The sequence below is a fragment of the Drosophila hydei genome, unplaced genomic scaffold, assembly GCF_003285905.1.
Source record: "Drosophila hydei strain 15085-1641.00,03,60 unplaced genomic scaffold, DhydRS2 tig00000063-arrow-pilon, whole genome shotgun sequence".
In the NCBI taxonomy this organism is placed as follows: Eukaryota; Metazoa; Arthropoda; class Insecta; order Diptera; family Drosophilidae; genus Drosophila; species Drosophila hydei.
Genome location: NW_022045657.1, coordinates 2,146,615 through 2,173,537, shown reverse-complemented (window position 1 = coordinate 2,173,537; position 26,923 = coordinate 2,146,615). Strand labels below are relative to the sequence as shown.

The following is a 26,923-nucleotide window of genomic DNA, read 5'->3' as shown; positions in this document are numbered from 1 at the left end:
ATAGCATCACAGGGAAAGGACTCTAGAAGTTGGCGTAGACAATGAGACGTGACAGGTAGCACACACACACAGAGCCATACACCCACACACATGTGTACAAGACAGTCATTGATTTGGGTCGCCGCTGGGCAAAAGTCAAAGCCAGAGCAAAGGCATTGGAAGGGGGGAAGCAAAGGGGGCAAAAGGGAGAGCGAGAGAGAGAGAGAAAAAGAGTGCGAATGTAAGAGGAGGCAAGGACACAAACAAATCAAATCAAATAGCTGAGGATGGAAAAGCATTGCAAAAATCGTTGAATCGCTGGATCGCTGGGGCCTGCGTCCGCCTTTATCTGGAAGGACATTGGAACCCAAATCAAATTGAGATTTATGAGCGCAACGATGTGTGTCTAGGTCACTATATTGTTGCTGTTGTTGCTGTTGTTGTTGCTGATGTTTACTTCAATTTTTCATGTTGTTTTCCATTAATTTATGCCGTTGTCTACTTGCAGGCCTCCTCATCGTAGGCTCCTGCCAACAACTGACCATCGACAACGACAACAACAACAACAACAATGGTATATTAGCAACAGCAGGTGCGCAAATTGTTGTAACAGCCACGGGAGGCAGGCAAAATATAATATTAGGCATAACACGCAATATAAATATATAAAAAAAATGACAAAAAAAATCATACGCAGAAAAGTTCTTTAGGGAACTGACGAAGTTTGGATAGGCTTCTTCTTCTTCTTCAATTAATATTTGAAATTCAATTATATTGGGAGAGAATTACCCAAACTGAATTTGTTTAATGAATTTCAAATGTACGAAAACTAAAAAAATGTCAACTGAAAAAGAACTTTAAGCTTAAAGACCATTGACTGAGATCAACACAAAAAAAAAAAAATATATATATATAATATAATAATATGGACCATAAAAACTAAATATACCCCAATCAACAAAGGGTGTGTAATAAAAATGGTCTTTTATAGATTTGGCCATGTCAGAAGGATGCTAGGCCAGAGCTGCTGCTTGGGCTGCTTGGCGTTAGCCCAAGGATAATACGCCGCGTCACTTCTTGAGTGAAAGCCAACCTGTCGGCAACAAGAAGAAGACCATTTTTTTTTTGTGATGACATATTTTGCTATTTGCGTGCATCAATTATTTATGCCCAGGCCGCGCACACGTCGCCCTACACACACTCCTCTGCCGGCACCCTACGTGGCATGATGCACGATTCGATTCGATTCGATTTGTGTCATAAATTGGCGGCTGACAGGGGCAGCAATAAAAATAAGCGGCCATAAAATTCAATTATGGCCACAACAAGTGCACAAACAGCACTGAATATAGATACTCTGAGCAGCCACACACGCACACGAACACTCTCCAACACACACACACACACACACAACCAGTGAGCTCTATGCGCAATCAATGCAATCAATTGTGCATGCAGTCAAGGGCTGAGAGGGTGGCGACGCTCTGCATAGTTCAACTTTGGCTGCAGCCAAATGGTTGCCTGGCTTGCCAATGCAGCCACACACTCAACAACCACATACACACACACGCACACACACACACACACACACACGAGCAACATGCAAAGCGACAATTTGGTTAGTGTTGTGGAAGTAGCGCCAGCAGCGACAGTCCTCGTGTTTAGCAACATTTTTGGTTACTTTCTAACAGCCTTAACGAGCACACAACCAGCTGCGGTACTCAACTAGCAAATACCCTGTAAATATATGCGAAAAAGTCGGAGTATGCGATGTCCAGCAAGTGCTTGAGCAGTTGTTAGCTAGCAACGCTGCAACAGTGTTGGCAAATGAATAAACAGAGCATAGGAGAAGCAAAGAAGAAGAATGAGCACAGAGAGAGAGAGAGAGAGAGAGAGAGAGAGAGAGAGAGAGAGAGAGAGAGAGAGAGAGAGAGAGAGCGAGAGAGACGGAGAGAAAGATATATAAGCAATGAGTAAAGGTGAAACAGAGATGCGTTGTATGATGAAAGTTAATATCATGGTATCATACATTACGCCAAATCAATATGAATTTTAGTCTTGTATAACCTATAATTGTAGCTACAGCTTACAGGGTATCGCAACAATGTACACAGTTGGCCAACATCACAAATAAATACGTGCATTTCATATGCCGATGCCTTTGAAGAGCACTCATCAGACGCAACATCAGAGCCAGAGCCACAGGCAAGCCAAAAAAAGGAAATAAAATAATGCTAGCGCCCACACACAGACGAAAGAACGCAGTCGTAATAGAAAATTTATTTGTTGAAATGAAATAAGAGGAAAGTGCAACGAGAGCAGCAAATGCAACAGTTGCAACACGATTTATGCAACGCTTTTGAGATGCAAATGACTTTCAGAAACAATGACAAATTCTAAAAACTTTACTTTAATAAATATAGTATATATTTATATATATATATATATATATATATATATATATATATATATATATATATGTGTATATATATATGTATATATAGGCCAACTGCGAAAGGTTACAGAAAATATAAAAAATAAAAAAAATACATTTAGTTCGCTTAGAATATATATTTTACGAAACGGCATAATCCTTATCAGCAGCTGAATTCGAATCCAATTGATTCGAATTCAATTGAATTTCAATTGAATTGCTTGTTCCGAGCACAGGCTAATAATATATTCATATCCAGTTATAACTGGGCAGCGACAATGATTAGTTTACGAATAATAAATATGCAAAGATACTAACAATTGAGTTGACTCTTGGCAATAAAAACAACTAAACGACAATAAAATCTATTTGGCCAGAGCTTTCTGAGTGGAGCAAAGTTCGTACAGGTGGAACCAACTAAGTATGTACATATATAGCCACACAATATAGACGGAATTGGGCGACAGACAAAGGCAATTATGAAAATTATTGTCGATTTGGATTGGATTTGTAAGCCGGCGTGACGCTCTATTGTCTAATGGTGCGCTTTATGGCTTTTTAATGGTCTGCAGGCCCGATAAATCAGTTAAATCGGTAAGCGAGACATCACTTAACACATTGCTCCCTACAGCACACACATGGAGAACCAGAGAGAGATAGAGAGAGAGAGAGAGACAGAGAGAGAGAGAGAGAGAGAGAGAGAGAGAGAGAGAGAGAAGGCATTGAACTGCTTTGTGTGTAACATCGCATTTAAGGAACAGCTTATCAAGGACTCGGGCATCATGAAACGGTTACACAGCCTTAGATTCACGTTCTTAATATCATTAAATCCTATCAATTTTCGTCAACAACAACAAATTTAAATATTTATGCATCCGCTCAGGCGGACGACAAAAATCCCCGACACAGACCCCAGACAAGGCTGAGGCCGAGGCTAAAGAAAAGGTTCCCAGAAATTGCCTATAAAAAAAGAAAAAGTTGTATGTGTCCGAGGCTATGTGAATATGTGTGCAAATTGAACCCAAAATGCGTCCAAGCACTTAATTGAAGCTATCAGTACGTGCATGTATGAGCGCATATGTCTACATACATACACACATACATATATGCACATATACATATATAATTTGTTGTGTGTGTATGTGTGTGTATCATAGAGTTTGCATTTCTTTGTGCTCTTATCGAAACACTTTCTACTCTCCTCTGTTCTTTTCAATCTTTATAATAAACACACACACACACACACACACACCCATCAATGTTAAGAGAAAACTGTGTACACTGAAAGAAAATGTTGAGCACAAATTTTATTAATATTAAAATTAATTTTTAAAAAAAATGTCGATTTTTTTAAAAATTTTTTAGGTTTTTTAAAAAATATAAAACATGAAATTTTTATGTTAAAACACAGTTTTTTTTTTGTCTAAGTACAAAACATGCCAAATTCCATTTAATTTCATCATATTTTTTTAGAATGCATGTGTTCGTAGGTGTCGCCTTTTATAGAGGTATGTAGGCGCTTGTGTGGGTGTGTATTTTGGGTGCTGTATTTTCCTTTCATTTGCCAGCTAATTAAATTCAGTTTTCAGTTTTCAGCTTTCACCCAACAGCTGCTAATTTAAATGTTTCCAAATGAAATGCAAACTTTCAACTGAGTTAGCTTAAACTTGCGCATAAAATTCTATGAATTCAATATCAATTTGTAGCTCAGCGTCTTCTTAGCCATGCACAACAAGCTAGCTAGCAATTGCAGTGACTATGGCCATAGGCAAACAAAGAGCTTATACCATTTAGTCATCTGCTCTAGCCGATGTCTAGTCTAGGGTATATTGCAGTTAAAGGAATTTGTGTAAGAACACAGGTAAGAATGCTTACTCGCACGTGCCTGACTACAAGATATCCTGAACACTGGCACATTGCACACCCACGCCTTAGTCCATAGACTGAAACGCATCCACACAAACACCGCTGACTGTGCTTGAGCTGAGTTATGGCATCAAACATATTTGTAATCTATGTATCACAGGCACTTAAAGTCTTTAGATTTGATCAACCTCAAGTTATGCTTGGAAATAAAAAATATATATAAAAAAATATATAAATATATTTAATAAGGTTTTATTGCACGGGCTAGAACGCATAAGGCTAGATCATGAATATATACATAAACACTTTATAAGTCTATAATCACGTCTCATTCTGTCCGTTGCATATATGATATATATATAGACGGAGTAACATCAGTTATTTTTTAATGAATATATATAAAGAATTCTTAGCTTTTTATCTAATCTAAATTAGATTTTCTATATATTTTAATAACATCTTTTGGCACTCAAATTTAGATAATACTAAAAAATAATATGCTCAAATGTGGCAAGGAGGAAGAAGAGTGCATTTAGCTTGTCTAGTCATAAATTTATGTCTATGTCTAGTCCGGAGTATCTCTCGGCTCTCGGCTCTCGGCTGTCGGCGCATTTGCTCGTTACATTTCACTTTTGTTTTAACAGTTTCGTGAGGCAAGTTAAGTGCTTACGCTGTGTGATAGCTATGCGCACGATATCTATGCTGCAGCCCATCCAGGCGCACCTGCCACAAGCTGCAGCCAAGACCAGCCTCAACGTGCTGCCGTGTTTAAATCAATTTACGCGCGCTTTGGCATATTTTGCGGATGGGCATGGGGAGGAATGGCTCTTGCTCCTGCTCCCGCTCTCGCTGCTGCTCCTGCTCCCTCGCCCACTCTTTCGCCCGCCTTGTTGACTGGCAACGGAAAGTGAAAAGTGCCGTTGACAGATTTTTCTTATTTTCGGCTTGCCGCTGTCGGACCCCATCCTCGTCTCCATCGCCCCCCGTAGGTGTGGGGCGTGGCAGCGGAAGCGCTATGGCATGCCGCAAACACTGTAAAATGTATGAGACTGAAAATAGAAGCAAAATACCTAACTAGCAGAAATATGCGCGACTTTTCCACATGGGTATTTTATAGTCTAAGTAAGTAGATGGGCGACATTTTGTGTGTGGGCGTGGCAGTAGCTGTCGCCATTCGCCTGATGCGTGTGCGAGCACTTCAAAGTCTAAAGACTATGAAATTCATTTCGTTTCAGCTGAGTGAAATGCTTAAATCGATTTTAATATTATTATTAGGGATTAGTCAACAATTACGCTTTGTCGGCTCAATAATTAGAATATACCCAAATACATGCACATATGTATGTGAGTATGAGGTTGTCGATTGATACATATGAATATATGTTGGGCTTATCGGCAACTGCTATAGTTGTTTAGCAATAATAAACATTAGGCAAACAACGTCAAACACGACAGATTTCTGTAAGAAGGTCCGACTTGGATATACCTTAACCAAGTTAAGTATAGAATTATAGAATTATACGTCTAAAATCAAACACAAATCGTTTTAATTCGACCAGCAGCGGCAACAAGTATCATGAAATTCATGAATGAATCCACTAATTGAAGTGACAAATTTAAGAAATAAAACCTAAACAAAGCCAAACCTTTTTCGATCGCCCAGCATACCCGAGGCGGTAAGGGCATAATTATAATCAGGTGTCAGCCCGGCTGTCATAAATCTCTTAAACGTAGCCAAAATCAATTGGGCGTAGTAAGTTTCTACTTATCGCTGGGGGCTTTACGTCACGGCCCCATCATCATTCCGCATTGAAAAGCGGATTCACAACAGGAACTTGTGGGCGGCTTGGACGTTTGATTGTTATTATTAACACGTGACTGAAATGCGGCTAATTCAAGCGAAAATTTAATTAAAAATTTTGCGCTTAATAACTAAATAGCGCGCGCGAAGCGTAGAGGAGAACCAGAGCAATAAAAGTACACTCGACTTAAAGAAAGACTATGTGCGGTAATAGGAGTCAACATTCTGGGAATGGTTCGAAATTATTAAGATTAAATTATAATTTCAAAATTTCTGCCTATGATATACTAAGCTTTAAATACAAATTCTATTTTAGCATCTTCTCAGCATTATTATTAAGAGAAACAAACATTCAAGCACAATTTACTTGGGCTTTTCTCTGCGTGTACGGGCGAAACGTGACATGAGCCATTATGGGGAAGGCGGGGCATTGGAGGTTGTCGGCTGAAAGTTGTCCGCATGACGCTGTTCATTTCGTTTATGCCTTGTAAATTGATCAATGGTCATTCTTGTTGTTGCGGTAGACATTTCCAAGGCATTTCCACGTTTTATGGTCTCATTTTTAATTGGAGCCCAACGGTGGCTCTTGCCATTGGACTAAAGGATAACCCAGCAGGCCACCGTTGTCGGGACAACAATGCCCAAAGAATGGGCGAATCGTGAAACAACTCGACGAACGAAGGTCTATGGAAATTCAAAGCATGCTGGAGTAGAGTTGAGGCTGCATTTTATTGATGGCATTGTTCGAACTGCTCGATTATGATTATCATGAATTCTTAAATTAACGGCGTTTTGTACAGCTTATAGCAGTGGAACTATGCTCGAAACTACTCAAACAACTTAATATAAAAATGCCAAAAAGTTAAAACAAACTTTCAACTCAATTACAAATTACAAAAGCCATTGAAATACAAATTGCCAACAAAAGCGAGCGAAACAACGCAAAACTGCAACGAAGATAAGCCAGAGACAGCAGCAAAGAAGTGGAAGTGGAAGGGCACCCAGACAGCCATTGCGTTTGCAATTGTAAAATAATAGTCCGAAAGTCCAAAATGCATTTACGGCCAACTGCTCGGTCGGACTCGCCACCTTGGAGAGCGCCCACGAAACACCAAAGCCAAGTTCAATTTCAGGCAAAATCTTCAAATCGCTTTCGTTGTCGCTGGAAAATGAATTTCCTGCTATTTCAGCCGTTATTTTTGTTATTTCGTTTTATTATACACTCTTTTATGATAGCTCTTAAAATGTTCTCAAGGAATGTTCGTCTCAAGAAATGACTTAATAAAATCTATCTCTCTCTCTCTCTCTCTCTTTACGTTTCATATATATAAATATTTGCTTGATCAGTATTAAGCTGTATAGATGTTACGTGTTCCTTTTTATAAGTAAATAAAAATAATAAAAAATCTATATATCATACCAAAGTAATATAATATCATGGCTTGATCAGCCATGTAAAGTTCGCTATATTTTGTAAGAGTATTCACTCGGCGTCAAACGGCTGGCAACTGCTCCAACTTGTTTTTCTTTTATTTTTGACTTAAGTTTGCCTGCATTTTAATGGTTATTTGTTATTGTTGTTGTTATTACTATTTCTGCAGTTCCTGGCACGGCATTGTGCGCTTAAGGATGCATTCGTGGCACAGTGGGAGGACTCATGTAAGCCATTTTGCCACTGCCTTTGCCGTTGCCTTTGCCTTTTCAGCTGCCCAAAGTGAGGCCTCCTTTATGACGCCTCCTTTTTAAGCAAACAAACGACAAGGAGTGTGAGGCAAACCTGCCGTAGGCTGCAATTATTGTTAGAAAATTCTAAATTTAACACACACAATTGACGGCAGTTCAACTTGACTCAAGTTGCTAACGAAAGCATCGTTTAGCTCTACATAACATAGAATTACAACTAAGCGCCTTGTCACCAGATCCTAATGAGACTGAAAGTCCAATTTGTGTATAAAGCGAGTCGCTGAGAAGAAATATGATTATAGTATGTATACACATATATTATACATAAATAAAGCTTCGACTCAGTGGAGAAAATATTTGCCAATATTGTAATATAAAATTTGAAAAAAATAAAGGCTATTTAAACACAACAATGGAACAATAGAACAATAAATTCAAGCTACAATTTGTAGATCTAGCTGCAGGTGAGATCAACAGCGCTTCACAGCAAAGATACTGTTTAAGTCGATATATCATTATTCGGCTGAGAGTGCTTAGGTTGCAAGAGATAGAGTTAACCAGTATTTGCCACGCTGTGAGTGGTAGTATAGCAAGAATCTTAGCACTTTAAGACTGCATTAGACAGGAATATGTTCCAAATATCCAAATCTCTAGCTAGCAATATTGGCAAATGGCTTGGCTTTCATAACAAACAGATAAATAGCAATTCTGACAGGGCCTAAAACGAATATACTAAATATATATATACGAATATACTCACTATACGAATATACTTACTCACTTCAGTTTGTGAGCGAGTATAGCCCAATAAATCTATGGGCTATTGTAGTTATTGATTAGAGAACTCTAGTTCACATAAAACTATATAGAAGTTTTCTAATAACAATAATAATTAATGGAATATTGAGCCGAGGCCAGCTTTATTCAAGCAAAAAAGCCTTGCAAAACTAACTCACATAAATATATAATTTCGACTGGAATCTTTTAGCATATATAAAAAATATAATACATTCTTAGATGACATATATCGTTAGCTCTGTCAGGCTAACTCTTAAAGCGCACCGAATATATATAGAAAGAGAGCTTCATGGATTTGCTTTTGATTGTGATCAAGAATCGCTTTTTTTGTTAACATATATCATGTTTCACAATATGATGTTTCATATTATAATATTCTCAGTATTACAACAACAAGAAATGCCACTAAATTTACGAGACGAAGCTCTTCACTGCAAGCACCTTCGATCGGCAGATCGAATAACGATTCACAATAGAAATTCCAAAAATCAGAATATGCAATTTATACACATTTGGTAAAGTGTTTGTTAAATGTTATTGCACAGCTCCAAATTGCTGGATACCATAAAATAATTGTGTACAACACTTGGGTGGAAACTTATTTGGCATTACCTTTTGCAAGACTCGAATTAAATAATGAATATCAATCAGCGCAGGTGTCGCGCATACAAATGGCCATAATACGTTAAGAAGTAATCAAGTGTTGAGCTTTATGTTTGTTTTCGATTTTGTTTCTGTTTTTGTTGCGGTTTAATATCGGTTTGAATTACCGCGCGCCTAAATGATTGGAGTTAACACTTTTAGGTTCGACACAAACACGTCACTTGTTGTCTGATTCGATTCGAGTTGCTACGTTTCGGTTCGGCTCGGTGCAGCGTTGGCTGCGTTCCGCTTGGTACCGTTAACGTGCAACGCCGACCAGGAACTGAATATGCGGCGCCAGCTGAAATTGAAATGTGGCCCAAGCTGTTGCGACAAGAATAGACAGAACATATTAGCCGAACCGAACCTGCAAGCCGACAACGGACGACGATGATGACGGCGACGGCGACGGCGACGGCGATGAGCACGAAGCCAAATGGCGCCTAGCGGCTTCCAGTTGCAACCTTTTTCCAGCCAGCAGGTGTTGCCACCTAGCTGGGTGGGTGCTCTAAGGTGGCTGATAACACAGTCAGCTGCCAGCTGCTGTCCCAACAGCTGTTAGGCCCCCACACCCTGTGGGTCGAGGTTGGCTGCCTAAGGAAAACAGCTTGAAATAGTACGAAACATTTTTTAAAAAATGTACGGAAAACTCAATAGCCAATAGAAAAGCTTATATATTCACTGAGTAATGGTACAAAATTGATGAAAAGCGACTTAAAATTATTTTTTTTAATTATTATTATTATTATTATTATTATTTAATTATTGAAGTCTTTTTTATATTTTATAAAGTCAAATTGTATTTTTATTAAATTAAATATTATTAATTTGAATACATTTCTTATATCTTTAGAATTTATAATTTTGCAAATTTCTAAGCATTTACTGTTAAATTGTTTCAAGAACTCCAAAGGCGATTTCATTCGCATTACCTTTAATATTTCCCAAGAATTTCTACTGCATTTTTACAAAAGATTTCAATGTCTACTATCCTTTCATATAAAATTTACTACTAAATCTACTACACTTTCTACTGCCTTCGCAGCACTTCTTTCTCCCCAATCCCCAATCTTATACTGTTTTTGTTATTGCGCTTGCGCCAGCTTCAATTGGACGGCCCACGCTGGAAAGCCGCTTTTCGGCCCAGAACGAACTGTTGCTCATTTCTGGTTTGAATTGGGCTGGACAGGGCACAGGACATGGGACACCGGCCACGGGACATAGGACACGGGACACGGGACACTAACCATCGTCCCGGCGGGCAAACACTTTGCATGCAATTTAGTACACGTTCTACCTTCCGCCTTTCTTACATATGAAAACACTTTGGCTGGTCAGCTGGAACCGATGCCAGCTGAACTGAGTCCTGGACATCAATTGCAATTTTTGGGGCACACCTGCATCCATGCAGTCTGCCAGCACACGTTACAGCGCTTTTGGTTTTTTTTTGTTTTCGTTTTTGAGCTCATCTGCTTGGCTGCCTTGAGGTCAGGTTTGCTAAAAGACTTTTCCATTAGCCGTAAGCTGTGTGACAAAATTGAACTCCGTTGTTTGGAGTTAAGCCTGGATAACGCCCGACACCTTCTATCAGTCTCACTCTCCCACTCTCTATCTTTCGCTGCTCAGTTAACCCAGTTGCGAAGTTTATCGCGACAGGAAGCTCAAATGGCGCCATGAATAAACCACATGCATTTCCGTTGGCAAATCAAATTTCAAGTAATATGCACAGCAAATAATTTTTTATCAATTTATTTTTAACATTTGATTTTTATATTGTACAACAAAAATATATAAATAAATATTTGTGTATTTGAGTTTGGCGCATAAATGGCAAGCTCTGCGAACTTTTTACGCTGTTAAAAAACTATTTTAATTTCATTAAATTTTTATTTAAAAATATCTAAATTTATTCACCGAAACTCAAAAGCCATTCAGGCTATTGCAGATTAATTAAGCCCTGGGCCATGCGTCTCCACACCCACACACACAAGTCCAGGCACATCTGGTCAGGCCGACCGCAAATGGAAAACCATCTTTGGTTAACCAGAATACCGGTTAACTGTAACCGCTGTAGAGACAGCAGCCAGCCGACCTTTGCCCATCGTCCAACGCCCACAAATCAAACCCTTTTCAATGCAAAACGAGAACTAATTTGAATAATTTATTTTCGCTCGCTGAAAGCAACAATCACAGCTAAACTGGGCTGCAGCACAAGGCGATACCCTGTACACAGTCACATTAACTTTGAGTTGACATATTCATATATATATCTCACATATATATGTGACTTATTGACAATCCGTTAGTATGTAGCACTGAAATATTGATTTCCAAAACTGATAAGTGAGCAAAGGTCTCTGAAGGTCTCAGACTAGTTGCCTAACTAATACAAACTGTTTCGGCTTTTGGTCTTTCCGCCAAGATTTTTTCAGTCGATCTTTATCTAATATACAAATTCAGAACTTACTGCTGCCAAGATCAACTCGAATATTACCATGTTAAATATACGGACCTCTGCGTCTACAGACTGCAATATATTCCAAAAAAAATTAATAATCAGCAGACTTAAAACGTCAGCAAACAAAAAGCATTTAACCTTCGTTCGAGTAAATAGTAAAGTAGCAACGATTCGACAGCCAGGCTAACAGCTCACATATGTAGGAGCTTTGCAACAGTTGAACAACTAATTAAACATATATTAAAGTAGTTCATAATGCCGCAGCTATTTCTTGAACTGAGCCAGGCGCTGCAGTCTAAACTCGCGTTTCTCTGCTGCCATTTCCATGGATATTTTGAACTGATTTCGGTCGGCTTTAATCGGGCCGCAAATGCGATGAACGTGGCCGCAGCGTTAATTAACTTTTATGCGGCACAACTGTCTAAAATGGAGACCAAAGAGGCTATGCATGTGTGCATATGCAGATATCTTGAATTTTAACATATACTATAATAAAAAAAGACCGATGTGGATTCGTGTGCGGTAGCGAAAATTTTGTGCTGCCATTTATTAGGCAGCAAATGGAGATGTGTGTGTGAGAGTGTGTGTGTGAGAGTGTGTGTGTGAGAGTGTGTGTGTGAGAGTGTGTGTGTGAATGTGTGTGTATGACATGCTATTAGAGTCTGTCCAGCAATTAGGCCAACCCGACACGTTGCATCTAGTTTTGCATTTGCAACGCGGCGCTTTTCAATTTATGTTGCCTACTTTTTGGGGCAGGCGCGTTTAATGGACCAAAATAAAAGCAAATAATTAAATTCATAGTAAACAGCAAAAAAATGAAAAAAATAACCAGAAATTCGAAACATAAGCTATGTTAAGTAAATTGCATTTCAGTTAACATGATTGTGTGTGAAACATTTTAAAAACTCAATTAAAAATATTTTGGCATATGAAACAAATTCAATCAGGCAAAAATAAAAAATAAGAAAAACAAATATGTTTACACTGTAAAAATAATTAATAATTTGCCGGGCTAAATTGAATTCCATATCAGAGTCAGATTAAATGCCATTTAAATAAGAGAGAAAACAGTCTAAGAGCAGCTAAACCTCGCACCCCTTGAACATAGCGAATTGTCTATATGGGGCATAGCTTGCTCATAGGTAATAATTATTTAATTGAAATGAATTCCGATTACGGATTAAGTTTATAAATATTATGAACTGTAAATTCATGCATATGCCAGCAATATTTAAATATTTTCTGTCCTTTATTTGCTGTAGAAGCCTAATGCCAGCTTAATATGCGCCTGCACAGTTGTTGGCTTGGCGAATCAATTAACTGTGACATCACACACAAGCGTCTCGTCGTCTTCTACAGCCTTTCACACAGCAGCAACAATGACAACAAAAAGCTGCGGTCAGCTATTTGGCATATATGCAAAGTTGACCCACCACAAAAAGAACCACATTAAATTTTGACATGGGTCCATTATGTGACCATGTGCCAGGCACATGAGACACTCGGGCCCAGACGGCAGTCAAATGTTGGGCGGGGAGGTGTCCATGGTCCCAGAAAAAGTTTTACACTCGACTTGTTGTTTTTGTTGCTGCCCTTTCTGGACCTCGCAAGGTGGCCAATTTCAGAATGGATTTGCGGCTGGCACAACAAACAAGCTCCACTTCACACCACGTAAAGTTTTTAAATATGCATGAACACCTTTTCGGAGACCAGGCACCGGGTTAGGCAGCTAGGCACGCTAGACTGGGCGCAGGGCACACGGCGCATACTTGATAACACAAAATCTCATTTCAACACCAGCACAAGAGACAAAGGACATGCTGACGGAGTCTGACTGGACTTAAAACTAAGGACACACAAGCTAACATTAAAATTGGTGAAACAGTGCATTTAAAATGCATTTAAATGTTAATAAAAGTATAAAAATAAATTGCATATGCAAATATAAATTTAAGATAAATACATAATTTGAATTGATATAAATATTTTATATAAGAGCAAAAATTAAACAATTAAAAAAGAATATTCTGAAAGATCCCTCTAGGACGTTCCATACCAGTTTATGTTCATCCCAGCAGCAAATAAATGTGCTACTCCAACATCTATGATTTTTTTATGTTATTTATGTTAGGTGATAGAAATTTTTAATTAAATTTTTACAGCATTTGACATAGCATTGCAAAACTTGGTTCAAATTCAATTGAAAGTTTGCTAAACTTCTGTGGGATAGCTGTGTGGGCGACTGTAGCTGTTGGCAGGATGACATCCCGGCTGAGAGCGTGCCATGTCTTCTTCTTGAGGCGGACGATGGCTGTGCAAATGTGTGCACAAAATTAAAATGTTTACCTTTGTAATGAGCTTAGATGTTTGATGTCTGAAGCGCACAGCCAGCCAACAGGCATCATCATCGCTTTGTCCATCAATCATGCTGCGAATGCCGTGCGGCCTTTCATTTAATTTCCATTTAAGCAATTCAGGGAAATCATATTTAATGCAACTATTCAACTCAATAATATAAATCTTTTTAAAGTCTAAACAAAGCTCAATTGTAATTCTCTTGAATGTTCTGTACTCCCCTCTCTTTCTAACTGCAGCAACTGAGCGATGGCAGACATGGGTTAGGGGTAGAGGCTGCGCCGGGCAAGCCTGTGGTTCTGGGTTCGTATCCACGTTTAGTTACAATATATTTAAGTACATATGATTAAACCTTCTTATACCCTGATACCATTGATTTTCATATCATCTATATTTCAAGCCCACATTTTAAGGTCTAGACATCCAAATTGAGCTTAGTGCACTTGACAAGTATTTGGCATGCGGACTTGGCTTGGATGCATGTCAAAGTGTTTGGCATGCACAACTTACAGTTGACAGTGGAAGTCTTAGAAAAAAACATTGGATTTTTGTTGTTGTCGTCTTTGCCATATCAGAAGAACTTCATGATGCTCATCATCTATACAGCTGGCGACTTGCTGTGCTTGTGTCTGTGCTTGATCAAAGGATTTAAGCTTTGCGCATTGGTAATGAATGTCACTTGGTGTTTTTGTTAATTTTAAATATATTTCTCAACCACAAAGAAACACACACGGAACATTTGGCACGCACCACGCACCACGCACCTTCAGTTGATTCCCCATGGCCTTTCATCGTTGTGCGGCTGTTGATTTAATTTTACTTTGGCTACCCGCACTTAAAGCGCACAAAAGGGTATATTCAGGAGGGAAATCCGAGCAGATGACTTAAAGCTGTTAAGCTACTTTTCTGATGTACTTTATGCACATACTTCATTCAATAAAATTCCCTCTAGAAACTAGATAAACTCCACATTTCGTTAATATTTCATTACCAATATAATTTACATTTAATTTTAATTTTTAAAATGAGTAGACTCTGAGCTTTCAAAGGGTATTCGCTAGTCTAGTAATAGTGTTTTTATAGTTTAACATACATATATGTAGTACATTCTTACCCCATGCTATACACATATTTCCGTACTCTATATAGCTTCTTCTTACTTCTGTTTATATTTTGTTTACCCTTTCTAGTTACTTCGGGAAATATGGCACAATGTATGAAGGCCTGTCTGTAAACTTAAATTGATAAATTCTGATTACATTTCGAAAGGCAGTATAACTTACATGTCGAAGTTTGTCCAAGGTTTCCGAACTTTTTTGACAACTCATCTGATCAGAATCGAACAAGTATAGTGCTTTTAAACTAAATTTTTATATAATTATATTATATATTATGTGGATGAACCAAATCTAAAGAAGCTTGATGTAAAATAATATTTTATTAATTTATATATATTATTTTAAACAAAGCAATTTGAATTATTGTTACTTTTCTATTTTCTTTTCCTTTGTCACATATTTCACATATTGTCAGACCATTCTCGTATCATTCTATTCGAAAGGGTATTGGATATTCGATATCATGGGGCTTACAGTTTTTTCTTGTTACTTTTAAGACATTTGCTACACAAAGCAAACGTGGAAAATGTGTTAAAAAGTTGCATGCAGAGCGGACCAGGAACAGCAGTTCTCATCATCTTCATTGTTGTTGCCGCTGTTGGTGTTGTTGTTTATTGTTGTTGCTGCCTTTTGCGTGTTTGCGTTTTGCTTTTGAAGTCACACACACAAGCATATAGATTACACATACGCACACACACATATGCAGAGGCACGCGCTACGTGCAACTTGCTAAAATTGCGAGAAAATGGAAATTAAATGAACTTGAAATTGTGAACAGCTCAGATAGCTATATATATATATTTATATATATATATATATATACTTGTAAATATATGCACACATAAATAAGCACAAAGACGGCTGTATCACTGTACTTGAGCTAGGGTTACGCAGCTTTGACGATGACGTCGCCTTAACTTTTGCGTAGTTACTCGCATTAACCCCCGACGTCAGAGTTTTACGCCAACAGCAGCCGCAACAAAAAGCGAGGGAAATATAACAAATGGCAAAAACCATTGACAGACGTCAGTTGCGAGTTGAACAGTGATGCATTAGGGGTTCGGTACATAGTTGGCATAAGACAAGCAAGAGTTATTTATATAAATATATTTATATAATTCTAAATAGTTATAAATGCATATTTTCATCTGAAACCGAACCCTTCAAATATCTTTCTAGACTTAACTCTTCACTATATTACATATATATTATATGTACCGTATTACATTTCTATGCGTACAGAAGATATTTAAAGAATGCATACCATTTCATTTAGTTAATATTAACAAAATATATTATTATTCAATTCAACAAAAGATTTATGACTATTCAGTAGTCCTAAGACCAAAAACAAAAATATTTTTATAAAATAATTATTTGTAGATTTTGTGGTTGTCTCTCCTTAGTGTAGATGGGGGTTGTAATGAATGGATTGATGTAAATATAAACATACATCACAATTCACTTACGATTCACAATCAGCAAACTGACCTCATTCAAACTGTTGGTGATATTAAAACGACTGCCTACAGAGCAATTGAAATATAGATTATATGGATATTACATTTTCATTCCGGTAACTATTTATTTACTTACCCATATTAATCTCAATGAAATCACCTGATTTCATGACGTATTTCTGACCGTCTTCTGACTCTTGTTTTACCTCAATGACAAACTCTCCATAGAGGGAAAGAAAACGCTGTAGAGCCAAAGATGTCAATAAATGAAATGAGACCAATATATAATTAAATGCATTTAAACGTACCAAAGTGTTAGACTTGTTGCGCTTCATGCCGCGCTCTTGCAGCGGCTGGAAACGCATGTAGCCCATGCCCCACGCTTCCTGCGTCTTATAAAAGCTGTATTCAATGCCATCCAAATTTAAGAACTTTAAGTCAGTCACAGACGCTGGAAAATAAATAAACGTTGAAAAGCAACATTTAGTATATAAACTTCGCCAATGTTCTGGAATCAAGGCAACTTACTAAAGCGTATTACATCGTTCTCAATGTCACTGTCCGAACTTTTATCAGACTCCACTACCTCGTTAACTCCGCGTAACCTGTCTGCCATCTTCAAGAGTTCAATTTTTGACGCATCCAACCTGGTATTGAGTGCCAGGTCAGGTGCCGGTTCCCCTCCAGACTCAATTTGCAAAGGCAATTGTATGGGTTCTGCAATAGGTCCTGCTTCGGCTCCTGTTTCTGTTTCTGCTTCTGCTTCGGGTTCCGTTTCTTCTTCTGATTCAACATCGGATTCCGATTCTATGAATGATCGGCGTAGAGACCTTTTCAGCTCACTTTCCATATTTCTTAAATTCTTTTTGGGACTTTTGTGTGGTTTAGCTGTTAAGTTGCTTTTATTTAGTCGAAGCTCATCTTCCTCAGCTATTTCAGGCAATAACGATATGCCCGATTCTCGAAAGTCTTCCTCAGCTGTTCGTTTGCGTTTAAGTGCTCTTGAACTGCGACCCGGGTTCACAGGCTTAATCTCATTAAGGGGCGTGCTGCTACAAAGTGGCGTTCTTTCGTTTGTAAACGAATTGGTTTGATTTCGTAACGACTTGTGCTTGCGCTTTTGGCTAATTGTGTCGGTGATCGCGCGCTCAAAGAAGGTGAACTTGAAGGGCTCACTAACGCTATGAACCCAGGTGTTGCGCAGCGGAACCTGACCACGCTTTGATCTGCGAATTCCACCTGTCAATTGAAAAAGATTATTTATATTAGTAATATTAGGAGCAACAGGGGTTCATTCATCAGTCTTACTTTTATCAGCATTATCACTGTACTGCGATGCCAACGTCTGGTCTCCTGTTTTAATTCGCAAACTCTCTAACTCTCTAATCCTGAAAGATTTATGTTTACCAGCTCTTGGTGCAGGTAAGATTGGTTTTTTAAATACAGCATCGTCTGCGGTGTTTTTTTTTTGTTTGACCTTCTTTGGATTCTTTATCTTCTGTTGCCGACTAATCGAAAGCTGCAGAGCTTCGCGAGCGGCCTTGCTCGTGCTCGGCTGTTCGTCAAGCATCATTTGCTCATTCATGGATATTTGCGATAGTGATGATGGTGGTGTTGGTGTTTGCACACGCAGTTCCTCCATATAGCTACTACCGTTGTCTTGGATCAACGGCAGCATCATATCATCCAATTCCGTAACCGCTGGAAGATACCCTTGTGGATCTTTTTCCTTTTGCTCCTGCTCCACATCCAAATAGATGATTTCCTGCTGCTTAGATCTTGTCAAGTGTTCAACGGAGACGTCTGGAGAAGGCGCAATTCGTAAATTTTCTACTATCTCAGCTGGAGAGCTTTGTGAGTGTTGGGCAGCAATATCGCGTTTCTCCTGTTCAATGACATCTTCAGAATGTTTAAGCGTAGAGCTTTGTAACCGTTGTGAGTATCGAATAGATATTGGTGAAGGCGGCACAATGCGTATATCTTCTATGCCTGTTTGAGACCGTTGTGTGCGGTCTGCAGCAGCATCATCCTCGATGATATCCTCCAAAGGTGGAGCCAAAAATTTTCTTGACCTACGCGTTAATTGAGTCGCATCTGGTGGAGGCGATACAATTGACATAGTCTCTTTTATAACATCTCCATCAGCATCTGCCATTTGCTCCTGAGACATGGAATCATCCAAAGATGAACTGCGTAACTGACGGGAACGTTGAAGAGACTCTGGTGAAGGCGGCATAATTTGTATATCCTCTATAATCTTAGTATTAGAGTTTCGACTTTGCTCTGGAGCAACATTTTCATCTTGCTCGCCCTCCTCGACATTATCATGCGGCTGAAGCTGAGATCTTCGCAAATTGCGCGAGTATCTCAAGCACATTGGTGGAGGTGGAACAATAGGGATATGCTCGTAATCCTCATCGCTGCTTAAATGAAGAGGCGGGGCAGGTGCAATTTGTATGCTGGCATTGGTTATGCAATGTTGTGCTACCGGCGACAGCGATCGATTATCCTCCGTGTCTGAATTGCCCTTTGTGTACAGACTGCGCTTGGTATCGCACCCGGAGTTCACTTTCAGACGTTTCTCAATAGCGCTCGGCAGCTCCATATAGTTCTGCAGCTCTGTAGTCTGTAAAAGGTTTTGGAAATTTAAATTGAATTGCACGTGTAACAACCTTTCGATTATCTTACAATGGGTACACCTCGGCGTTTGTAACGCGATCGTCGCGATGGCTGAATCAATGTTTTACTTTGAATGGTTCCACTCCTTCTGAGTACATGCTGCGACATATCTAGTTCTGGTGGAGTATTCTTAACATTCTTAGTCGCATTCAATTCTGGACTGGTTGCGATCACTTTGCTGGGTAAGCCATCACCCTGACCGTTTAGATTGCGACGCAACATTTCCATTTGTATGCTCTGCTCCAAAACCAGCTGCTGTTCCGTGGTAAACACTTGCTGGTGGTGGAGTCTGCCTAATGAGTTGCGTTTTCGCAAATCGAGAATTTCGTGGTTGGTCATGCGTGCCAATTCCTCGGCAAACTCTTCCCCATTGATGGCCGGCAGAAGTGGCTTGTTGAGAGCAGCCTGAGTTGTTTTCTGGGTACGCTGCTCAGATGAATTGTTCTTGTGCGTGCAATGAAGATCGAGCAACTGAATGGACTTCTCGTGGTTGATTTGTAGGTTTTGTCGGTGACGTAGCCTGGTTGTGTTGCCACCGGTAGGCGCTAAATTGAGCGGAGATGTTTTTTCCATATCCTCAACGTCATTTTCCTCTAACGTTAGGTTTTCATTCGTAGCATCTGTATTGCCCGGAATGCAGGTAGTTTGTATGGCACAACTAACAGCTAGTGGCGGTGTTACTGATCCAGCTGCCATTTCTACTTGTGGCGTGAACTCCTGGGCTTGTATTTCAGGCACATGTTCCGCCTCTGACTCTTTATTCTGTTGACGTCGTGTTATATATCGACATACTGATGCGTCAGCTGATGTCTTTATTGGTGATGATTGCGTTTCACGCACAATTTGCTCCGAATCGAACGCAGCTTGCTGTGACAGTTGTGTTAAATCCATATACGGTAGGACTCGTCTCAGACGCACGTAAGGCTGCCGACCGCCAATAGAACCATTCATCGTCGAAGACGAAGTTTTCGTTGCTTTTTGTCCCATATTTTTGGCTTTGATGGCGGGCTCGGGTGTTTTATCTATATCAAAGGTGCCCCGATGACCAACGCCTGTTGGATTCTGTGAAGAGTTTTTACAGCTCTGCTGTTGTTCTGAGTCAGTTATCCGTTCTTTAACAAAGGTACCTCGATTGCCTAATCTAGTTCGTGGGCTTCGATGGCTTGAATGCATTAGGCTCTCTTCAAAGCTCCCCTCGAAATCAGCATGATTCGACGAAGACTCAAGGGCTTCAGTTCCTGTTGCGGATTGTGGGATCTGTGGCTTTGGCAGCTTTGCTGGTTTCTCTAAAGCAGGCGTGCTGCTTACTTTAGGCAGCTGAAAGGTGCACAGATGTCAAACGATAGTTACTAATAATTCAATGAAAAACTTACAAAATCAAACGATCCTGATGTTTTTCGTGTCACATTGACCTCAGTATTAAACTCTTCTTGAAGATCTCGTCGTCCACGAATTACATGAGAGCGTCTGCTTAAAGTCCCACGATGCACTGTCTTAGAGTCACTTGCGGCTCCGCCGCTACGTTGACCAGGAGAATAGTCGAGTACACCAGGCGACACACTAAGGGAACGCCCTGTAGCTCTATTGTCATCTGTCGGCGATTTAGGTACTTCTGACTGTGGCTGTGAGTCAACCACTAAGTGTTTCCCATTAGCTCTAATGGCATTAGTAAACGTCTCACGTAGCGCTAGCTTTTTTGGTGTTAACTGTGCTCCTTGTGGCTCAGTCTCTTGCTGCTTTTGCTGCTGTTGTTTCTGTTGTTTCTTTTCTGGCAGTTTGATGAAATCGACGTCTATATCAAATGAAACATCACAACCGCCAAGTACATACTTGGGACTGTTTCTCGGCTTCGGTGCGGTTTTCTTTTTTAGAAAATCTTTAAATCGATTCTCATCTGGATTCTCCGCATTTAAAATGTCATGCAATTCGCGCATTGTTGACTCGCTTACTCTTGGCCTGGAGAAAAACATTATTAACCTTATGGTATATCTATTCTAGTTACTGCACTTACATATTGAAGTTCTGCGGTATGCGTCCAGTTGTTTTGTAATTAATTTGTTTGAATTCCTCGTATAATTTAAACGAAATATTTAGGAGACGCCTAGGAAATAATGCGCGGCGTTAATGCATATGTTCATTGCACAACACTGAAATTAAATATATCGATAAGATATCGGTAACGATAATAATGGAATGACACATACAATACGATACTCAGATATATACTGTTCAGTGTTATATGTATCATAAGTTGTTAACATTTGGCGCCCAGCACAATGAATTTCGATAGCATCAATATACCGCACAAGCTAGTGCCCCGTAACTATTTGCAGTTGGGATTAGCAGCGCAACGAGGCAGGCAGCGACAAATTAAGGAACTGCTGGAAAAGGTAGTAAAATAGCGATAATAAAATGAGACTAAACATAGATAAGAGATTGTTTTAATTGCAGCGTAAATTGCCGGAGCATGGGTGGCGGGATGAAGAGATTGAAGAGCTGGTGCATCAGCTGGCCGCACTAGACAGCAACAATTTCGCACACAATGTGGGCCTGGGTGAACGCGAGGCGCGTATTGCGTGCAGTAAGGGAATGCTGTATATATTCAATATATGTATATCGTAAATGTTAATCGGAATTTTAATCCGTTAGAACTTGTGGCACGGAGGCATTATAACTTCGGTCATGGTATGGGCCGTTCGGGCGATTTGCTAGAAGCACAGCCCAAAGCTGCCGGCTCCACACTGTTGGCCAGTTTGACGAACGCTCTGCTTTTAGATCTCTTACACACGCTAGGTCTGAAAAGCTGCACCGGTTGCTTCCTGGTTCCGTTGGCCACTGGCATGACACTGACTTTGTGCCTACAAGCGCTTCGCAAGCGTCGATCAAGTGCGAAATATGTTCTGTGGTCGCGCATCGATCAGAAGTCTTGCTTTAAAGCAATCACAGCCGCCGGTCTTGAACCCATTGTAATACCCCTCTTAATACTAAAAGAGGAGCAGGCGTTGGTCACCGATTGCCAACAGTTTGAGAAGTGCATCCAAGAACTGGGCGCCGATAACATACTCTGCGTGTACAGCACAACTAGCTGTTTTGCACCGCGCAACTGCGACAGCATTGTGGAGCTAGCAAAGCTGGCCAAAAGGGAGTCTGTGCCGCATCTGGTGAACAATGCCTATGGACTGCAGTGTCAGGCAATTACTGCTCAGCTGGAGCGAGCACAGCGCGTTGGTCGCATCGATTACTTTGTCCAGAGTACAGACAAAAATCTTTTGGTACCTGTCGGCGGGGCGATTGTGGCCAGTAGTGATGATCAGTATTTACAGCGTCTGGCCAGCAGCTACGCGGGTCGAGCGAGCAGCTCCCAAACATTGGATGTATTCATGACGCTGCTCTCATTGGGTCGCAGTGGCTATCAGGCACTGCTACGCAAGCGTCAGCATAACTTTGAATATCTCAAACAGCGACTGCAACAACTTGCCGTGGATCACAATGAAATCGTGGCAGAATGCAAGAATAATCACATATCACTTGCACTCACATTAAACACACTGAATGCGAAGCTCAAGGAAGCAGGGAATAACATTACCCTTCTGGGCGGCATGCTCCATGCACGGGGCGTTTCCGGTGTGCGAGTCATAGACGTTAATCAGACCAAATCCATTGATGGCTTTGAATTCAAACGTACGTGTCCATATGATTGCTGTGTTATATTAACTCTTGTTTCTCTTTACAGATTTTGGATCTCATCGTGAGTTGCTGGAGATGCCCTATTTAACTGTAGCTGCGGCTCTGGGCTTACATCGAACGGAAATAGATACATTTTTCACAATCTTGGACAAATGCTGGATGCAGTTTAATAAAACATCTGATTAGCTATTAGAATGTTCTTATGTAAATATTATTCTTAACTTTTTAGATCGTACAAACAAGTTTTGTATCGTTCTCCTGGAAGAATTTATAAATAATAAAACAACCTGCGTGGGATTTGGAATGTTTACATTACATTATATATCTTCTATTATAAAAAGTGCATATAAAATCATTTGTTTGTAAAAGTATCTTAAGGAATCTAAAAATAAACAATTGATCTAAACATATATATTACATATGGATTATATTTAATGATTGTTCGACTCATTCTCTTTATCATTGGCGCTTCGCTTTTGGTTGCGGTCGCGGCTTTTGCGCTGGAGATGCTTCTGCATAGTTGCTTCGATTTGGGTAAGCGAGGTCTGGTACTCGATCTTGATGCGCTCGTACTCACGCTTCATGTGCGCATCTTTGTCTTCCGCATAGATCTTGTAATTGTGGGCGGTGCGTTTAGCGCTCTGATAGCGCTGCTGTGCAGCGCGCATGGCCTCCTCGTGGGTCTCACGCAACGTTTGCACCTGGGCGCGCCAATGCTGTTCAACCTGCTCTATGGATTGTTTTTGCTTATCCCATTCATTCATTACAGCTTTCATGGAGCGACGCTCGGATTCGATGCTCGCATGTTGTTCATCCAGTTCGCGCAGTAAATCTGAGATGCGTTGATTCTTTGTCTGCAGCTCACTGCGGCACTTGTGCAACATTTGCTTCTGCTTCTCCTCCTGTTCCCCCAGCAGCTGCTGCATTTGCTCACGTTCAGCTAGTATTGTCTGCTTTAGCAAATCCACCTCCGTTTGGCGATGCTGAAGATCACGGCACACCAATTGATACTCGCGCTGTAGGCACACGCTGCGCTCCTCTGCCTGCTGGACGCGCAATGTAAATCGCTTTAGCTCGGTAGCAAATAGCTTGGCCATCTCGTCCCGTACACGCTGCTCTATGCGCTTAATGCGCGATTGCGTGAGCTCTGGAGGAGTGTTAGATCCGCCACTAGCTTCCGCTGAACATGCTGCAATCTGTTGACTGGGACTTAGCTGCTCGCCCAGTTTGACTGCCTCCTGCTGCAGCTGTTCCTCATAGAGCTGCGCCTTAACCTTAAGTTCGCTTAACAACTTCTCCTGCTCCGCCATTTGCTGCACCTTTGTCTCCAATTCCGCTCGCAGCGCCTTGGACTGCTCCAGCTCATTGCGCAGCTCGTTCAGTTCCTTGGCTTGCATGGAGTTCATGTTTTGCATCTTTAGCAATTGGATTTCAATCTGTAAAGAAATGTGATCAGTACGGAATTTGTTCATGAATTTCAGTGTACCTTTGTAATGTCGGCTAACTGATCACTGCACTTGGTGCAATTGCTGGAGCTCTTCTTCGCCGCTTTGATCACCTCCTCGTATTTCTCACGCTCCCATTTCTCCCGCAGCGTCTCGAGATCTCGTTCGTGCTGCAGCTTAGCTGTGTCCAGTATTTTGCTTAGTTCTTGCGCCTTCAACTCTGCTAGCTCCATATTCCGTTGCAGCTGGGCAATTTGTTGTCGGTGCTCCTGCAGTTCCTTGATGCTATCCGTTTCACTTAACTTACGCAGTTGAAAGTTGAGTGTCTCCTTTTCATTGGCAATATCCGTGTAGACCGATTTTAAACGCTTCACCTCGCCCTGCGCATCATTTAATAAGATCTTATATCGCTCCAGCTCCAAACGCAAATTATCTGCGGTAGGCCGAGTGCGCAGCTGTCGATTGTCATCCGTTAGCTGATCATGTTGACGCTTGAGCTGTTCATGCTCCAGCTTGAGGTGCTCCAAATCCAACTTTGCCTGCTTCAACTGCTTGTCAAGTCGTTGCTGTTCGGTGGCTTGCGCGATCGTCTGCTGATGCAATGCATCCTTTTCGGCCAGCAACACATCCAACTCTGCTTGCAGCTTGGACACATTAAGCGAACTGTTGTGCTGACGCTCATCCAGTTGCTCCTGCAATCCTTTAATGCGCGTCTCTAGACGCGATTTGTCCTCTTTCAGATTGGCCAGCTGTACCAGCGTTTTGTTCTCCTCCTCACGGAGGGTGCGCAACTCTTTGGTGCGCTCGTCCAGCAGTTTCTCCAACCGGCGCACCTCCTCACGCTTGTTCTTTAAGGTGACTAACGCTCGATACAATTCCTGCTTAATATGACCCATGCGATCGGTGGGATTCAGGGGCGTGCTGCCTGCTAGACGCGATGGCAAACGATTTGGCGAATCTGTTTCGGATTGATGCTGTTGTATGAGCGTATCCATCAGATCCAGCTCCGCTGCAGTGCCATTGACACGCTCCGTTAGCTGCGCTATTGTCTGCTCCATGCTAGCTACCTGTGCATGCAAATCCGCAATGCATTGTTGCTGACGTGAGTTCTCCGCCTCGTAGTTGGGCTTGGCAGCTAGCTGATGACAGCGCCGCTGTGCCACATCGAGCGCCGAGTTTAGCTCATTGATTTTGTCGGCCTTGTCTAACAGCATAGACTCATAGCTAGACTGCAGCGCATTGTAACGCACATGCATTTGCTCGAGCTCCTGTTTCTTTTTGTCCAGCTGATCACTCAGCTGGTTGACCTTTTGCTGCATTAGCTCAATTTGGGCGCGTTGCTGGTCCTCCAACTGCTTAATGCGTATATCAGCATTACGATCCTCTCGCCTGTGCTGATCCCGTTCTACCATATCATATTTGCGCTGGACATCTGCTAGCAGCGTGTGTGCCGTCTCCAGCTTGCCAACTAGCTGAGTGTTCTCCGTTTCTAGCGTACGCTTCTCGCAGCGCAGTTTTTCAATATTGCTGTCCAGATTCGAGCACTTCTCCTTACTATCTACGAGCAGCTCGTGTGTGTGTTGCTTCTCACGAAGCGCACGCTCAAGCTCTGCTTGCGTTATAAACAAACGCTTTTGGCACTCATCAATTTTATTATGAGCTTCCTTTGCAATTTGGTTCATGTTGTTCAGCTCGTGTGTCCTTGACTCCAGCATCATCTTTAGCTCATGAATCTCGTTAGAATTTACACAGTCCGCTTGCTGCTGCTGTTGTGTCTGTTGCATTGGAAGCAGCGGCAGTGGTAAGCCCTGGCCATTGGGAAGCAAATTAGAGGGAAAGCTTGATGTCGAATCTATAGTATTCTCTTCGTCGTCGTCTTCTAAGTCGTCGAATGCATTTTCCAATAAATTCCCCAGCTGAATCAGGTATGTATGCAATAAAACCAATTTCGAAATTTAATATTATCAAGGCGTCGCCTCAATTGTCACCACATACCTCTGCCTCTCGTCGTTTTTGATCCTGTAGCGCTTCCTCCTCTTCCTGACGATCCAGTGTTGAATTTACCTTGAGGGTATCAGCGCCTTGAAACAAACTGACGCCGGGTGTGTTCATTTTGCGTCCGTTCGCAATAAATTTAAATTTGAATTTGACCTAATGGCGCAGCCGCTGTTTCTTCTTTCTATTTTTGTTGTACACTGTAAGTTAGGTATGCAGCTCAACACCTCAGCTAGTTAAGAAATATTTAAGCTGCTCACAACTGTTGCTTTGAAGTTCCACATTACAATTGAATACGTCTATAATAATCCAAGTTTTTGCTTTTATTTTAACTATATTAAGTTGAACATGCCGAAATGCGTCGATATTTTGATATAATATATACTTATTTCGCTTGACCAGCATACCACAAGCACTGTAGCTGTACAGCTGCCTTGCTATTTGTGGCGGTATGCCGATAATACAAAATGTACGCCTTCCGCTCATCGATGAAATGAATGCTGCTAACATCAAATATCATTCC

At 40.8% G+C, this 26,923-nt stretch overlaps 4 protein-coding genes across 5 annotated transcripts in view; 1 reads left to right on the top strand and 3 right to left on the bottom strand.

Moving 5' to 3' along the window:
* Positions 1-15,369, bottom strand: part of LOC111604887 — a 49,476-nt gene extending 34,107 nt beyond the window's left edge. Inside the window, exons 1-2 of the mRNA XM_023323127.2 lie at positions 15,300-15,369; positions 15,131-15,244 (exon numbers count right to left, since the gene is read on the bottom strand). The gene's annotated coding sequence lies outside the window, so the exon portion shown is untranslated. The remainder of the gene's footprint in view (positions 1-15,130; positions 15,245-15,299) is intronic.
* A 1,155-nt stretch (positions 15,370-16,524) lies between these two features.
* LOC111604946 lies at positions 16,525-21,406 on the bottom strand. Its single transcript, XM_023323217.2, has 8 exons — positions 21,285-21,406; positions 20,647-21,229; positions 19,283-20,590; positions 17,903-19,220; positions 17,123-17,833; positions 16,903-17,045; positions 16,731-16,836; positions 16,525-16,660 (listed from the first exon to the last, which is right to left on the bottom strand). Coding segments are annotated over exons 1-8 (4,236 nt in total). The 5' UTR covers positions 21,287-21,406; the 3' UTR covers positions 16,525-16,595.
* Positions 21,407-21,476: 70 nt separating this feature from the next.
* LOC111604948 (O-phosphoseryl-tRNA(Sec) selenium transferase) lies at positions 21,477-23,251 on the top strand. The gene is made up of 4 exons (XM_023323219.2): positions 21,477-21,663; positions 21,725-21,854; positions 21,923-22,954; positions 23,007-23,251. The coding sequence occupies exons 1-4, from the start codon at positions 21,550-21,552 to the stop codon at positions 23,144-23,146; spliced, it is 1,416 nt and encodes a 471-aa protein (XP_023178987.2). The 5' UTR covers positions 21,477-21,549; the 3' UTR covers positions 23,147-23,251.
* Positions 23,252-23,258: 7 nt separating this feature from the next.
* On the bottom strand, positions 23,259-26,793 carry LOC111604947 (putative leucine-rich repeat-containing protein DDB_G0290503). 2 transcript variants are annotated; one of them, XM_030222971.1, is made up of 4 exons: positions 26,401-26,793; positions 26,105-26,321; positions 24,447-26,074; positions 23,259-24,396 (listed from the first exon to the last, which is right to left on the bottom strand). In XM_030222971.1, the coding sequence occupies exons 1-4, from the start codon at positions 26,515-26,517 to the stop codon at positions 23,392-23,394; spliced, it is 2,967 nt and encodes a 988-aa protein (XP_030078831.1). In that variant the 5' UTR covers positions 26,518-26,793; the 3' UTR covers positions 23,259-23,391. The 2 variants fall into 2 exon arrangements, with proteins under 2 accessions (XP_030078831.1, XP_023178986.2); XM_023323218.2 differs by having other exon boundaries at positions 24,447-26,321.
* Between the last annotated feature and the right edge of the window lie 130 nt (positions 26,794-26,923).